The 16,446-nt window shown below is 38.0% G+C and overlaps 1 protein-coding gene across 1 annotated transcript; it reads left to right on the plus strand.

The window, feature by feature from the left end:
• Window positions 1-2,732: 2,732 nt before the first annotated feature.
• On the plus strand, window positions 2,733-11,640 carry LOC146758258 (kinesin-like protein KIF20B). Its single transcript, XM_085517292.1, has 9 exons — window positions 2,733-3,928; window positions 4,369-4,507; window positions 5,755-5,916; window positions 6,845-7,009; window positions 7,644-7,763; window positions 9,272-9,472; window positions 9,911-9,991; window positions 10,720-10,846; window positions 11,384-11,640. The coding sequence occupies exons 1-9, from the start codon at window positions 2,781-2,783 to the stop codon at window positions 11,554-11,556; spliced, it is 2,316 nt and encodes a 771-aa protein (XP_085373418.1). The 5' UTR covers window positions 2,733-2,780; the 3' UTR covers window positions 11,557-11,640.
• Window positions 11,641-16,446: the final 4,806 nt, after the last annotated feature.

Raw genomic sequence — 16,446 nt, forward strand, 5'->3', positions numbered from 1 at the left:
TTTGTGTAAATATTTGCCTACAGAAGATTACTGAGACTTAAGTGCTCCTTTTGTTAAGCTTCAATGTAACTGATCTTATATCAATACAGGAAAAGACTACCTACCATTTAACTACCATTAAAGCAGAACCGGCAGAAGAGAACACTAATAAAGGAACTGAAAGCAGCCAATTTTCAGTGCTTTCAGTTAAAGCACTGAAACAAGAGAAAACTGAGTTGGAAGTGGGAAGAAAGCGCAGTAGTGATGAAGATAAGCCTACTGTGGAAGAGCCACCTCCAAAGAAAGGTACAGTTTCTTCCATCGTTGAACAGGGTGTCTTCCAAAACAATAAATTGCTTCCTATTCCGGATAGGAAGCAAAAGGCTGTGAAGCGCGTACCTTATGGTATAAGGAGAAAAGCCACTGTGTTAAACTGTAAATAGAAGTAACTGTTATGTAAATATCCCTTTTTCAGAAGGTCCTATGCTGTTCATTTTTGAATGCTTAAGAATAAAAGTTTTTTGCACTATTTTTTTCCATTTTGCTGCTTTTTCCTCATCTGTTGATGCACTTGCAGATTTGGTAATAGTTTTAAAGCAGTTTCTTTAGGATTGTTTCAACTGCTGTTGCTGATCTTCTGAGTAGCATCAGCTGCTCAAGTGCTTTTTTTTGTTTGTTTGTTTTTCCTGAAGCAACTATCAAAATTGTTGACGACCTGCTAATTGCTCGCTCATGGGCAATATTTGAGCAAAATGGTTTGGATAAGCTCTGATGCATTTAACTTCACTTCTGGGCACAGCTGAGCATCAGTGTTCCTAGAATTACGGAAGGCATATACAATGTAGAAGGGAAAATGTAAAACTTAGCTGTATTCCCTTCCTTTCTTGTATTCCTCTTGCAAAATATGTGCAAGGGAGAAAGTCAAGGCCTTCTTTGGATGAGATGCTGTTCTTGGATGATTTGTCCCTGCTGCCTTTATTTGGCATAAATATTGAATCCTAATGTGACCACTGAATGGCATCACATATAAGCATCTTACCAGAGACTGAGGGAGGGATGTGGACTCCTCCATACTCCAAATAGTAGTGGGTTTGTTCTAATCATATGACCAAAGCTCTCATTTAAAAATTAATGACAGCAATGCTCCACATAGGAATTAAAATGGGTAGCTGATAGTCACAATGTCAGCATGAAGTTTTCTGTTAAGAAGTACTGAGTATTCAATCATGTTAAAATTTTCTTCTATTTGTGAGTATTAATAGCGTCCAATTTCAAAAACTGCTTAATATATATTCTTTAGCTATGTTAAATATACATAGTAGAACAATGAGCACAGGTATGTTGTGCTGGTTCTTTTGTAGAATTAGTTATATAAGTAGCATGAGCAAAAGTGTTTTAGGAGATGCTAGGTTATCTCAGCTTCAAGTTCAGTGTATTTACACCATTCTCTGAGCTTTTAGGTCTTGTTTCCTATGCTCTGTAATAATGCTTTTTCCCTACTTCCTGTGTAAGGAGCTTCTAGACTGAACATTACACATCTTCTCCCTAGTCTTATTTATCTTGCTTTAGTGCTTGCTTGTTGTTTTCAGCATAAAGTGTTTAGATTACTTATAAATCATATTCCCCTCACTAGTGTTGCTGGGAGCAGCAATCAAAACCAAAACCTGGTTTGGGGTGGAATATGCCACTGCTGTTTCTTCAGTATGACTTCTAAATCAGTTGAGGGCTGTATATAAAACTCCTTAGATGAGTTAAGAGGCTGTTTCCATGCAGTACATGTGAATCTGTATGTAATGCAGGCTGCACGTGGGTGCTATAAAATTCTGCATTTCTATAGTTGTAGTAATAAAAGGACTGTACAAGAATCACCATGGAATATATTGTTGTGGTGACCCAATCCCTAGTAAGTCTTGACTTATATTTATTTTTCTAATACTTAAAGTATGCATATTATGGAATGGACATAACTGGATTCTAAAGCAATGATGAAATACAGCAGAAGTCGCTTTTGATAGAAAGAAAATGCATGTGATTTTAGCTAATTGCTCACCAGTTAAAGAAAAAAACAGCCTCAAGCTAATGGAATATTTATGGAAACTTGAATCTGCAAATTTGTACAACTTTATGAGTGAACTTTATATGCAAAAGAGTAAGTGTGGACAGAAGTAGGAATCCTCATATTTTGTTTAGAGAACTGAATAAGAGAGACAGATATCAACACTTAAGTGATCAACTTGTCCAGGGTTTTATCTTTCTTTTGAAAGTAAGAGGACTGTGAGTTGGAATGAAATTTCTTAGAGAACTGTTTATCTACCATTTAGATGTAGATGGAGTGATTCCTGGCTGCCTTATAGGGATTGCTGAAGCAGGGAAGATAGAAAGAATATAGCTGTGAATTATCTATCTCGTTCCCATGTTTCTTAAATCTAATTGGATTTTCTACTGGTGTGGAGTGGAAGGTTTGAGTAGTGCCATGGTAAAAGTGTTCTTCCAGACTGAAAACCTTTTGCTGTTAATTCTGTATAGAAATCTGAGGCACCTGATTACGTGTTCAGAGGACTTTAATTCCTTCACTAGTATCAAATACTATGTGATGTGAGGGTATGGCTTGCATATTACGACAGTTTTTCACTTAGAAGTTGCTACTTGGTGTTGTGAACTGCTATGTAATAATGATTTTAATCAATCTGAGCTACATTCCTTTTCCCTTTTTTTTTTTTTTTTGTTTGTTTGTTTGTTTTACTGTAGTCGTAAATGAGAGAAAGAAAAAGAACACTGTAGAGCAAAAGACAATTGAACACATGAAACAAAAGTGCTCCGCGTACCGAAAGGAAGTACTAGCACTGAGGGAAAGAACTGAAATCTTGGAACGTCATTTAGCTGTGCTTGAAGAACAATGCGGAAGAGAAAAAAATAAAAAAGAAGATTTCAGTAAGCAGGTAACAAGCCTGCCTATTGAGCTTTCTTTTTCTGAAGAAACAGCTGATGTCCTCCGTGAACAAATTCTGCAGGGTCAAGCTGACTATCGGGAAATTGCTTCTGAACTGGATGAACAGAAATCTACAAATATGACACTAGAAAACAAAAATGCCCAACTAACTAACAACATAGAATTTGCCAAAGAATATATAATTGGTAAAGTGTCACAAGTAAAAGAAATGCGGACCAAATTAGATGAATTATACAAATGTCACTTAGAGTTTCATGCCATCGGTACTGACTTTGTCAGTGTAAAGGATTCCTCAGACTCTGAAAAAGATGAGCCAGGGACATCTCAAATTAGTTCTGCATGCATTCAGTCACAGACTTCTTCCATCTCAGATCTTGTGCAGGACTTCTCCTTTAACTATAGTCTTGAAAGGATTTGGGAAGTATGCAGAAGTATTGTTGATGTTTCCTCACAAAAAAGTCAGCACATCAAAGCACTGCTTCAAGACAATGAAAACCTAAAGGCGGGACTGAATAAAGCTGAAAATCATAATCGTCAACTTGTAATGAAGCTATGTGAGATTACAACTCACACTAGTCAGGAAGATGATCCTGTGAAACAGTTACATGAGCAAATAGAGAAGAAAACTCAGGACTTTGAAGAAAAGACTGCAGAAGATCAGAGAGTGATTGCACAATTTCAGGAGGAAGTTGCCAAATGTGAGGTAAAAATAAAAGAGCTTGAGTATCTCCTGGAGGCTTCCAACGCAATGGAAGACAATGTGTCAAAACTCAATGAATTACTTAAAGAAAAAGAATCTATTATTGTTAATCTAGAGACAGTTACAGCAACTCTGCAGGAGAACTCTGCAAATGCAGACAAAAAGGTTGAAGACTTAAGTAGCAATGAAGCAAATCTGATTCAAGAAGTTTTGCAGATGAAAAACAGCTTGGAGCAGATGAAACATTGTCTTCGGGAAAAGGAAAAGAGTGAAATGGAGAAAGTGCAACGTATAGAATCGTAAGTAACCACTGAGTTAACTTAGAGCCCTTTGAGAATGAACTAGAGTTAAAAATAGTTAATGGGAACATCCCTTCGACTTAATGCATTTGCATGCTTATCAATGGCCAAACTACTACTTTAGGATGCTTTGGTATGCTACTTGAGTTCCAAGGGAAAACAGGAGTGTGCAAGGAAATGAAGAATAATATGGGGATTGCTGGTGGTTTTGTTGTACATCCCTCAGAATAGCATCTGAATAATTTATTGCTTCAGCATCTGATTATGAGAAGCAAGCTGAAATTCAAAAGTAATTGTTTAAATCTTGTCACTGGTCTAGATAGATTTAAGAGTCTATTTACAAATAGAAACCAACAGGCAGGGCATGGATTAAGCTGTAATTGCTGTTTCCATGAGATGTGTAACAGTAATGTTCTTTGTCTCTTTATTTTTAACATAAGGCTAGAAAATATTCTTTCTGAGAGTTCTGCCCTTGTACTGAATTTGAAAAAAGATTTGCAGAGGAAAGAAGAAGAGTATGCAGATCTAAAAGACAAACATTCTGATGCCGAGAAACAAATTCAGCAAGTACAAAGCGAGGTTTGTAGTCAACTGAGATATTTTTTTCTGTAAGATTATGCTTGGCTTTCTGCTGTTAAAACTTCTCAAACTTTAACTATGAAGCTGGAAATTTCACACTAGTGTGGCTAGCAGCAAATCTTAGGTAAAGTTGCCATTGAAGCTCTAGAGGGGACCAGAAGTTAAAACATGGTTTCACATAGATAATGAACAGAGGAAAGTAAAGTTGGTTGGTAGTCTGGAATAAGGTTTGTGAAGAGAATAGCTAATCTGCCTCTGGAGGGGACTTGTTATTATCTCTACGTTACTGGTGACTTGCCATTGGTATCCGTGGTAACTCCAAAGCCTAAAACCTAAGTCTTGTGAAAAAACGCTGATAACTGGGAAGAATGCTATTTACTTGAAGAGAAATAGACTAATTTCCAGAGGCTCTTTAATATAAGCATGTATATTTTTTTTCTTCAATTTCAGCTTCAGTGATGTTAATAGTTAAAATTTAATTATTAAACAAGTAGATATTTTAAAACCCATTTTGCAGGATCTTAGTCTGAAAGTTTATTGGGTGTGCTTGGGGTGGAAAATTGAAGCTTAAAAATGAATTCATGTCTTCCTTGGTAACCTTGCACTTGCTGTCGTTTTCCTACTCAGCACTTGTTTGTGAATTCCTCTTTATTTAACAAAGAAGTATTTGGCCAGGTTGGATTACAGAAGTCTTTTAATGAACCGTGAGCTGTGCTTACATTACAGGTGTCCACGATGCGTTCTGTGGAGGAATCCGTCAGGAACAGGATGGATGAACTTGAAAGGATTAATAACCAGTTTAAGGATGAGCTGGATTATAAAGACTATACTATCCAACAACTTAAACAGGTATTTTTCTTGCTCTTAATTTTTATTAAATGAATGATGCAGGTTTTCCAAGCAACAGGAAAAAGGTCAAAAAAAAAAAAAAAATTGGAGCAAAATGAAAGTGGCCAACTGAAATTAGTGGTAGACCATGAAAGATATTCAAATAATTAGTCACTACAGAGCACTGGCAGATTGCTTTAAATACAATAATCTGCATAGTAAATACATATGTAATACATGCATGTAACCTGATCTTGTTGAGTGACATCACGATATTTTAATTGAAATGTCTTACCATAAACTCTTTTTATCTGCTTGAGTCCTTATTTATGCTATATGAAAAACTTATTAATTCTAGGCTGTCTTAAAGATTCTGCTTGTTTCTACTAAGTATGATTTTCTTTCAACATGAAATATAGGAGCTGATGGAAAAGGACCATAATCTTCAAAATTGGCGTGAGGAGAGAGATCAGTTAGTAGAAGCTTTGGAAGAACAGCTCAAAACTTTGGCTTCTATTGCCATTCAAAAAGAGACAGAAATAGCAGAACTGAGACAATCTGCCTTAAAGGATTCAAGCAAGGTCAGCTCTCCTTTCCTCCTACCTGATTAGCTACCCATAAATTCTGTAAAACTCCTGTACCTGCTCTTTGTATTCTGGGTGTGGTTGTGTTCTTGAACACTGTCGTATTGACATCATGTGCAACTAACCAAAAAAAGCACCAGCTTTTATTTTTGTTCTTCAGAAACAGAATTTCTGTTAATTACTAAAATTTCAATTTTTTCAGTAGTTCAGATAAGCAGATGTCAGTTTGATGCTTATGATTTTACAGTCAGACTGGACATCTGTAGCTTTTTCCGATAATTCACAGCATTTCCGGATCCCAAGCTAGGCTCAATAGTCAGACAGTAGTTCTGTCTCAGGTTTCTTACTTTCTTTGCTTTCTCTGAGGTAGTATCTACAATGGCATGAAAAGACAGAAGGGGACGTGGAGAGAGATTAAAGGAAGCATCAAAAAGCAGAGGGGGGATGATCTCTGGAAGTTGCATTTCTTATTTCAACATCCAGCTTTTAATCAGGATAGCCAATCTAAGCCGTAGCATAGAATTTCAGAAGCTAAACAGAAGACTAAATGAGTTGTGCTCTTTTGAGAATGTTTGGATTCACTTTCTCTGAGAAGAAAGATGTTCTCATAGCAAAACTTCCCCTACAACTGCCGACTTTCTCACAGTACCGAGGATTTGGGAACAAATAAAAGCTCGGGTTATTATATCTTAAGGGAGATGAAGGCTGAAGCACATAAGTAAAATAGAAGAATCAAAATATATTGTATTACAACTTCCCAGGCAATTCTGTGACTACTGCACTTGTGAAATGTTACTGTTCTTGAATAGTTAAGTGTTCTAGCCTGCAATTCTAAAACTGATGCTACTAAGTAATTGCAATACTGCTTGTGTGTGTTAATTCCTTTTGCCAATCCCATAACTCAGCAGTTTTTACTGTTTATTAGGATAATGCAACTGTGATAGAAGAGTTAAGAAAAGAACTGGCTGACAAAGATGACTTTATAAAGGAATTAAAACAACGCATTAACCACAGTAGCCCTCAGTGTTTGCCAGAAATACCTTTACTTGAAGAAAGACAAAGTAGAAGGAATGACTCTGTAAATGAAAAGGTATGATTATATTTATAGAAAGTCAGTACTTAACATCTTGTTAACCCCTTTTTGTTCTTCTGTTTTCCTAGGAGATACTGGAGCTAGAATCATTTTTCTTAGCATATAGTCCTTTAACTACATATTCAGTGATGAGTACTTGTTGGTTCTTTTTGTCTTCCACTCAAACATGAGCTCTCATCTTCTCAAAACTATTTTATTTACTAGAACACCATCTCTCTGTGTACATTATGGAACTTTTCCATGCAGTTTTCCATGTATTCGTATGTGGATGCTGAAGATTAGGCAGAGGTTTAGCCTTTGGTGTTCTAACATAGCAGCTGTGAGCGTGCAGAATATGGGGGGAATGGATAACAAAACGACCAGCGTTACAGATTTTGTCCCTAAATAATGTCTCGCTTTCTCTCTTTTGGAGGCAGAATACTGCCTGAGACTGTTAGTGAGACCCAGTAGGGTGTATCTGAAGATCACACAATGAATAGATGTTACTACCTTCCCACACTTGTGCTGTGTTTCAGCTTACGTGTTCATGTGGCGTCTGAGCTTGAGGTTTTACACTGTAACTTTAGAAAACTCGAGATATTTTGGAGGTCTAATGCATAGCCTAATCTTTACTCCTTTTAAATATTTACAGCCTAGGAAACAACAAAGCAAAACTAAAACTGGAGAAAGTATTCCATTAAGATGCAAAGCTGAAGACAATTATTTGGCACGTCCATGTACTAGGAGCCTCACTTCATTAAATGAATCTGAGGTTAGTATGAAACTTCAGATCTGAAAAAGTTGTGATTGTATTGCTTTTGATAAGGAATGAGTAGGAAAAGATCTCATGTTCTCTAAACAATTCCCAAGTTTTAATTTATTTATCACTTTCAAGGTGATCAGATCACCTGTTTTTATAGCCTTTGATAGGAATAAAAGCTGTTGAAACAATTGTGTGATGAATTTTTGTCAGGTGCTGTTGAAAACTCTCCTCATGTTAATGCTTATGAAGTGGCTCATGATTAGATAAGTTACTTGGAAAAAATTCATGGAGCCACTGAAACGGGCACAGCAAATTGAACTTATTTTCTTCCTCTGCAGGATTTCTGGACATTGTTTGGTTAGCAGATGATGTTAATCATTCCTATATAAGTTTTTAATTGCTAACTTTCATAAAATAGCAGTTACATATATTTTAAAAACAAAGTATTTATTAACCAACTTAATTCTTGGAAATACAGTGGGTGGTGATACTCCATTCAGATTCTTAGCAGAGCCTGATAAAGTGGCTCTGACTACTTTTTGTCTTTCTACAATCTTTGGTAACTTTTTGAGAGGAAGAAGACTCCCCTCAGGGGGTCGGAACAGTGTAAGTAGTAAAAGCTGCTAGTCTGTGTTTGGGACACTGGAGTTTGCTAGTTACTAGCAGCAGTAGAAGCAGCCATCTACCATTTTCTGATGTCCCCAGCAGCCTGTCTTCCATGTGTTCAACCAGCATCTGAACTCAGTTTTGATATGCTAGCTGAATTCCTGCCATAGAGAAGGAGGAGTCCAGGTGATCTCAGTTCTGACTTTGTTGTTCCTGTTGAGAAAAACAGGATTAGGTGGATTGTGGACAGGAAGTGCTGCTGGGGAAATGCATACTGACATTTTCCTGTCACTTAGCTGTGCATTTGCTGCCATTTGACCATGAGCAGGTACATGATAGCCTTCAGCTTAAGTGCGGTGTCATTGCTTGAATGTCTGTATTCTCTCCAGGGAAAAGATAGCAATGGAGTTCTTTAATGACTTGTACTGGGCTTGCACCTTGCCAGCTGGACCTTACTTATGTAAATAACATCTCTAGTGTAGAAGAGGAAGGGCAAATTCCCTAAGATTAAGCTGGAAGTTAATCGAACACTTGAATCAAATGCTCCTGTTCCTGCCCAGTTCTGACGCAGCAGAGTTGAGATGAAGAAAATCGTGTCAGTTCTACCACCATTCTCTATTAAAAAAAAGTGTAGTTGTCTGTGCCCTTGAGAAAAAATGACTTGTAAAGTATCAGGCTCAGTTTAACATGGAGAACTTTTTTTGTGATCATAGATTGGAAATAATTTTAAATGTAACAAGTTCTAGGAAAGAGGGGTAAACCTCTGCTGTAACTGAAATAGACTCCTTCTGTTACAAGTGTTCTTACAGCAGGAAAATCGAATGCTTACATATCCTTTTCCAGATGCTTTATAGCTTTTTAATCTCATGGCTACCTTAACACTTGCATTTAAAATTCTTCTGTGCTATCAGGAGCATTTGGAAACTGTCCTCGACTCTTCTGGAGTGTCCGCAGAAAATGGCAAAACTAGTCGGTTCCCAAAACCGGAGCTGGAAATCCCACTGACACCTTTGCAACCTGATAAGATGGAGATAAAGCAGCACGACAGCATGATACCTTTAGGAGTGAAAATGCCTAAGGCAAAAAAGAAAAGAAGTGATGACATGGATGAGGTATGACCTAGACCCAACAGAAAACAAAATATCTGATGCCTTTTTACCATTCTCATTTAAGCATTAAAAAAATGCTATTTCTACCTCAGTAAAGTAGTTGAAGAATTTAATCAATGAACTGCTTTAATGAACAAAACTAATAGCCAAGCTCAGTGATAATGGTTTAAGAGAAGGGAATTTCTCTTAACTCCATTGTGTATTTTCTTTGAAACCTGTAGACATAAATCAGCTTTTTAGACATCATGAGATGTCTAATACTGATATCTTAATGTCCTGTTTTTATAATTGAATGCTTATTTACTATTTGATTTACAGTGGAATAGTTACCACTAGCAAATACTTCCCTACTATTAGCAAAAGTGTTTAAAGTGTTCACTTTTGTGACATCAATTGTTCTTTCCAAAAGAATCATGGCTGAAACTTGTCTTATTTTCCCAGGATTTTGTGAAAAGTGAGAACGCGAAAAATACAAAATCTGTCATGGCTTTTAATTCACCCTCTGCAAGTGATGAGAAAATGGTTGGTTTTTGTTCTAGTTTTGAAGCTAGCTTGGGACTTCCTGTAATTGTGTGGTCACACGAAAGAAGCAGTGTCTTATCCTTATGTGTATACCTGAATGGGAATCTTACATGCTTATGAGCTCTTCCTATTAAATTCCATAAGCTAACCAAAGGGCAAGTCAGTCTGTCCCCAGAGCGTGTAATGGCTGTACTGTGTAATGATTTGGAGGGAAGGATATTGCACACTGAATGGTTGGGAAGAGAAGCTTTAGTGTATTATCGTGTGCTTTTGTAAGTGAAGCCCTTGTATTAAACTAAGGTTCATATCATTAATATGCATGGCAGTTATTAAAAACAGATGTTCACATGTGATAGCAGTATCCTTGGCATGGTCAGAGTATGAGTAGTAGATTTTTCCCATCTGTTGTCTTCTGTTTTGTATGTTTGTATATTTTATGTAATTAGAACAGCTTATGTAAGAAACAACTCCACAGCTTGGGAGCTACTTTTAAAGAAACTACTGCCTTATTAAGAAGCTTTAAGAAACGTATGCCTTGAAATAGCTGAGATTTTGACAACTCCCTAAAGGGTATAAAATTGTCTACATTACTTGCCGTTGTGGTATCATCAGCATAATGAACAGAGGTGTCAGTAGTAAAGCTCAAAATGTCAACTTAAAATAACGTTGAACTAAAATGAAGTTTAAACAATGCTCTTGTTTCACATGTTCACATCTCTGTTGAACAGAAATCCGGAAAAGACTACTTCCTGAGAAAGCGAGTACATGCTTCAAGACTGACTAAAAAGAAGGATGAAACACTGCAAAAAGTTGGAGATTTTATTCAAAGCTCTCCTTCTATTATACACTCTAAAGGTTGGTGTAGAATAAGTTTTATTCCATGTTTTCTAGACATTGTAGAATGGCTTGTTTCTGCTGTAGGCTATTAATGTATGTGTTCTTAGACTTGTCTGCCATGTTAAGTTGTCCTTTGATTTATGAAGTAAATGCATTTATTCGTCTCTTCAGAGATTCATTATTACATTTGTGAAATCCTACAAGTATACAGAGAAAGTTGGTTCTGTCTTGTGCTTCTGTCAGCACGAAAGTTAGGCCTGTTGTTTAACTCCTGCTGAAGTTTCTGACTTCCAGCGACTTCTGAGCCATGATTGTCTTTCATACTCCATTTTAATGCGTGCTTTAAGCTGCCGTACCTGAAGCTATAAACTGTTTCAGCTATAGAAGCAATAAAGAACCTCGAGGAACAAATACAATTTCTGAGTATTTTCACTTAAATTTTACGTGTCATTTATAAACCAAGTTTGTTACGAAGCTTTTTTTGCATTCATTGATTTAAAGACTCACAAAACCAGTAAGTTGATTGGTTTATGTATCAAAACAAATTTCTTCTAGCCAAGAAGCTGATGTCAGCAGTAAGTTCTCCTAAATCAAACGAACCTGAAAGTCTCGAAGAAGGAGAGACCAAGCCAAAACGATGCAAAAGGAAGCTGTATTCCACTGTCGTTTCTGGCCCTCTAGATATACCTGCTTCTTCGGTAAGCGATTATAATGTAGTCTTGGCTTAAAATAAACTACTAAGGAGTCCAAACAGACTGGAGGTTTCATCTATTTGCAGGGGGAGGTTGAAAGTACTGAGGTATTTCTTTATTCTACCAAGTCATACTTGTTGGTCTTCCTGCTGTTCTGTTTTATTTTGTCCTCAAAGATCTCTGTGTTTGGCTGGCTTACAGTTTACTAAGTAGGTGATGTAGCAATCACGGAGATGTCTTCTAATTTGGAATCATAGATAATTTCAGTGTGTCGGAGTGGGATTATTCTACTACATGCTTTTCTAGAGCACAACTTAGACAGCTTTTTAGGTATGCTTAAACTATGATCTCCTGTCTAAGCCAACTTGCAAAGGATCTGATGTGCCAGTTTCATGACTCTGTCGGCAGCTATTGTGCTAAGAACATTCTTGCTCTGTTGGAACTGCATCTTTTAATTATAGTAGAGTCCTTTTTCTGTTCAACAAAGTGATCATTTGCCCATACTGTAATATCCCTCTGAATTTTTTGATGATTTGACGAATGATAGGGGCAGAAACCAAAATGTTATATTTTTTTTGTTAGAGGATGAAGAAGATGAGACAATTTCTTCTCTCACTGTAGTTCTGAGAACATGGAACTGAACCGAGAACTGAAATTCTGGGCAAGTCATAGCTACAGGGATTGAGGCTAAAAATGTTTTCTGAACGCTTCATGTTTCACAAAACAAGTATTATAATACTCTTTTGAAAACAAGTATTTCAAAATGAAAGCTGCCTTCAGGCTTTCCTCAGATGTGTGTGCTTTTTTAAGATAAACAGGATTTTGTACATTCTCCATATTTGTTCCTTGTGATTAAGCTGCATTAAAATGATCTCGGTATCCCATAGTTTTCTGAATAAAATATAATAAGCAAATTCCATTCTGAAATCCATTTAGGGGAAGAAATATGTTTGCGTGGGTCAAGAAGAGCTTGTCAGTCTTGTGTGAAAAGATGAGTAACTTTTGAAATGTTTTCTTCAGGAATCTGAGGAACAAAAGAAGGAAAGTGATCATCTGATCATCAAGCGACGGCTGAGATCCAGAACAGCTAAAAAACCTTGAAGAAGCATGTTTGTTCCCCTTTCTCAGGACATACTTTTATCGTATTATTAAAACTGGTTGTTAATAAACAGTAACAGTTACTCCGTTGTGTTCTTAAATTTGTATATAGGTGTTTGTTGCAGAACGGCGGGAGAAAAGCAGACGACCACACCTGTCATTGACATATGATCAGCGAATCTCATTTATTCCTTGGCTGCATGTACCTTTATAATACGGATAATTAGCTCATACATATTGCAAAAGTGGAGCTCATCATTGGTTCCCAATTACATACCATCCCCGAGTATCTTAACAGCTTGTTGTTATCAACTGAAAGCTACTCCCTTGCTGAGTTCCCAGAACCATGGCTAGTTTCTCACCATCCCAGGGCATCCTGTTGTTCTTGCTGTCCTTGCAGGTGTTATGGCTGCTTGCTTAGCTGCACCGTGTTTACGACCCTTCTCAGCTAACTAGCTGTAAAAAACACTCTCTACATTTCCCCCGTTTTCTTTTAGGCTGAAAAAGGGTTTGATTTAACGACCAATTAATCATATTTAACAAGCAGTTGAGTTCATTTGTTCAATCAGTTCTCATGTAGTTTTATCCTGCTTCGTAGCTGCTGTTCTGTGAACTTCTCATCTGGATCCATGACGGACGCTCCGTAGAATTCTTCTTACAATACTGCCTATAGAATAGCAACACTACTTAAATTAATAACATAACTATTATAACTCAATCAAGGCCTCGATTGACAATACTCTAAAAGTGAAAAAAGAGACAAGTCAAATACAACATAACAACATTACTGTTAAACCCACTAAAAAGAACAAAAATGTTTGTACTGCAACCTAAGTTTCTGTAACCTGAAAATAAATCCATGAGGGTCCCATTGTGTTAATCTGTAACTGATCAGGAAAAGTCTTCAATTTTCATATACTCTGATATATTGATTTTAATGACCACTAAAATTTGTGCAATAAATGCTTTTAAGATGTTCATAACCATGCTCTACCGACTGAGTTATCCGGGCTAATAATTGATTAATGATCATGCAATTTTATGAAGTAACATGTCAAATAGAACCAATTTTAGAGGACAAACGTACTAGAGTATCACTAGGGGCATTATTACTTATTGACCCTTGAGAAACAGCAAGCCATATTGGTGGTGGATGCGACAGGTAGTGCCAGCAGGGCGTCCCCTGCTTCAAGGTGCACATTTCCTCTCTCACCCATCACAGATTCTCTCCTGCATTCAGGGTCTGAAGGATTTCTTCCAGTTGTACACCACATCCGCATGGCCAGTGCGTGATATAGAGCCCAAGTGGAACACCTGCTTGGAAAACAGAATAAACTATCAAATTTAGTTCTATTAGCATGCACTTTTGTCTAAAATGATGCATGGTTATATTTCAAAAATCCCAATTAGTTGGATGTAAGAGAGGTATCTATTCTATGATACAGGGTCATCTCTTTGTCTGGGATTCCTTTCCAGGTTTTGTCTTTGCAAATTAAGAAAAGCTAACTAATAGGCTAATAACACCATAACCAAACAGTACTAAAACATTAAAAGAGCTATTCCTGTAGATTCTAGTATTGATTAGATCAAATCCTGTTTAATATACATCTGATCAATTACTAAAATAGAAGAAGCACACAACATCCTAGCTAATGCCTTAAACTCTAAATCTTGAGACTGCATTGGTAAAACAGAAAATCATACACTATGTCAAACTATTACTAATATTATCTATAACACAGCAAGTTACAAAGCAATATCACTAAGTAAGAAACACACAATTACAATTACTATGAAGGCTGGATGCTATTTTCTGCCTTCAGATGAGACCGAAGATATCATGCTGGAACCCACATAGGGCCAGTCCCTGTGGAAATACGAGCATATTCACGACCCCAAGTTGTCAGTGGTAGGGAACAGTCCCAAAGTCCTGTGGCCATATTCCAAACATTAACCATAGGCTGTTCCTTGAGCACTGGGGAAGCCTCAAAATGACGATCCACATGAGGCGGGAGAAAAGCAGACGACCACACCTGTCATTGACATATGATCAGCTATTCTCGTTTATTCCTTGGCTGCGTGTACCTTTATAATACGGATAATTAGCTCATACATATTGCAAATGTGGAGCTCTTCATTGGTTCCCAATTACATACCATCCCCGAGTATCTTTGCAGCTTGTTGTTATCATCCTGAAAGTTACTCCCTTGCCGAGTTCACAAAACCATGGTTAGTTTCTCACCATCCCAGGGCATCCTGTTGATCTCACTGTCCTTGCAGGTGGCATGGCTGCTTGATTAACTGCACCGTGTTTACGACACTTCTCAGCTAGCTGTAAAAAACACTCTCTACACAGGGCTCCTTTTCCAATTCTGTAATGCTTTTCTCTTTCAGGGCTGCTTTTCCTTGCTCTTTTCCCCTTGCAGGGCTCCTTTTCCCCTTGCAGGGCTCCTTTTCCAATTCTGTAATGCTTTTCTCTTTCAGGGCTGCTTTTCCTTGCTCTTTTCCCCTTGCAGGGCTCCTTTTCCCCTTGCAGGGCTCCTTTTCCCCTTTGGGGAAAACAGTATTTCCTCCTTTGGGAGGAAATTTTACTACTCGGAAAGGGTAGTCAGGCATTGGAATGCACTGCCCAGGGAGGTGGTGGAGTCACCGACCATGGGAGTGTTCAAGAAACACTTGGATGTGGTGTTGAGGAATATGATTTAGCCAGGAAGTATTGGTGATGGTTGGACTGGATGATCTTCCAGGTCTTTTCCAGCCTTGATAATTCTGTGATTCTGTGAACCACAGAGAAAAACCGTCTGCTTCCTTAAGTGAATCTGGGCTGGAGAACAAAGGACTTGAGCTCATGTACAGTGAGGTGATCTACATGTAATTAAACTGATGTTCGAAAACCTACAGTACAGTGAGGTAATCTACATGTAATTAAACTGATGTTTGAAAACCTACGGTGTTTTACTCTGGTAGTATCTGCAACCTTAGATGTTTGGGAAAGTACTTAATTCTTGAATGGCTTCTTACCACGGTTTAGTGGGCAAATACTGGTGGTAGGTGGATAGACTGGATGATGCTTTAGGTCTTTTCCAACCTTGGTGATTCTATGATAGTATTTCTATCTACCTATCAGGCCTGGCTGCCCTGCCTGTCTCATAGAGGCATCAAGTTCAGTTTTGTTTCCTCATAAAGGAGCAGCATTTTGGAAGGGCTGTGGAGAAAACACTTCGCCACTGAGTTTATTTCCACAAGCTTTATTATTATCTTTGGGAGAATATCATGAGCAGGCTTTGTTACTACGACTACGGAAAGCTGCGTTACCACAACAACGGCTGGCCAATAGCGAACCTGTTCTAGTAAAGATCTATGTTTGATCTAGTAAATGTGTATGTTTGATCTAGTAAAGGTTTATGTTTGGTGGCCCTGCTAGGCAGGGGGTTGGAACTACATGATCCTTGAGGTCCCTTCCAACCCGGGTCATTCTGTGACTGATTCTGTGTGACTCTGTGGAGGGTGAGGAGGAAAGGCGGGATCGCAGCAGAGCACCAATCAGAACTGAGGGCTGAAGGGGAAGGTGGGAGGGATTGGCCCAGGGAGTTAGAGGAGGGGAGTGGGGAAAAACAACCAATCGTAAGTCTGAACGCAGAGGTGAGGGCGGGTTTTTGGCCATAGCAACCAATCATCTGTAGATTGAGATGGTCCAGCGAATCACATTCACGTTCTTCAGGTCGAGCCAATCGCATGCGGAGCGGTTGAGCGTCACCCAATGGGGACGCGCTGAGCGAACAAAAGGGGCATTCCAAGCTGCCGGCCCCTTTTTTCCCTCAGCCCAAT

This window comes from Coturnix japonica, chromosome 16, assembly GCF_054131305.1.
Source record: "Coturnix japonica strain WE chromosome 16, WE-NBRP24, whole genome shotgun sequence".
In the NCBI taxonomy this organism is placed as follows: domain Eukaryota; kingdom Metazoa; phylum Chordata; class Aves; order Galliformes; family Phasianidae; genus Coturnix; species Coturnix japonica.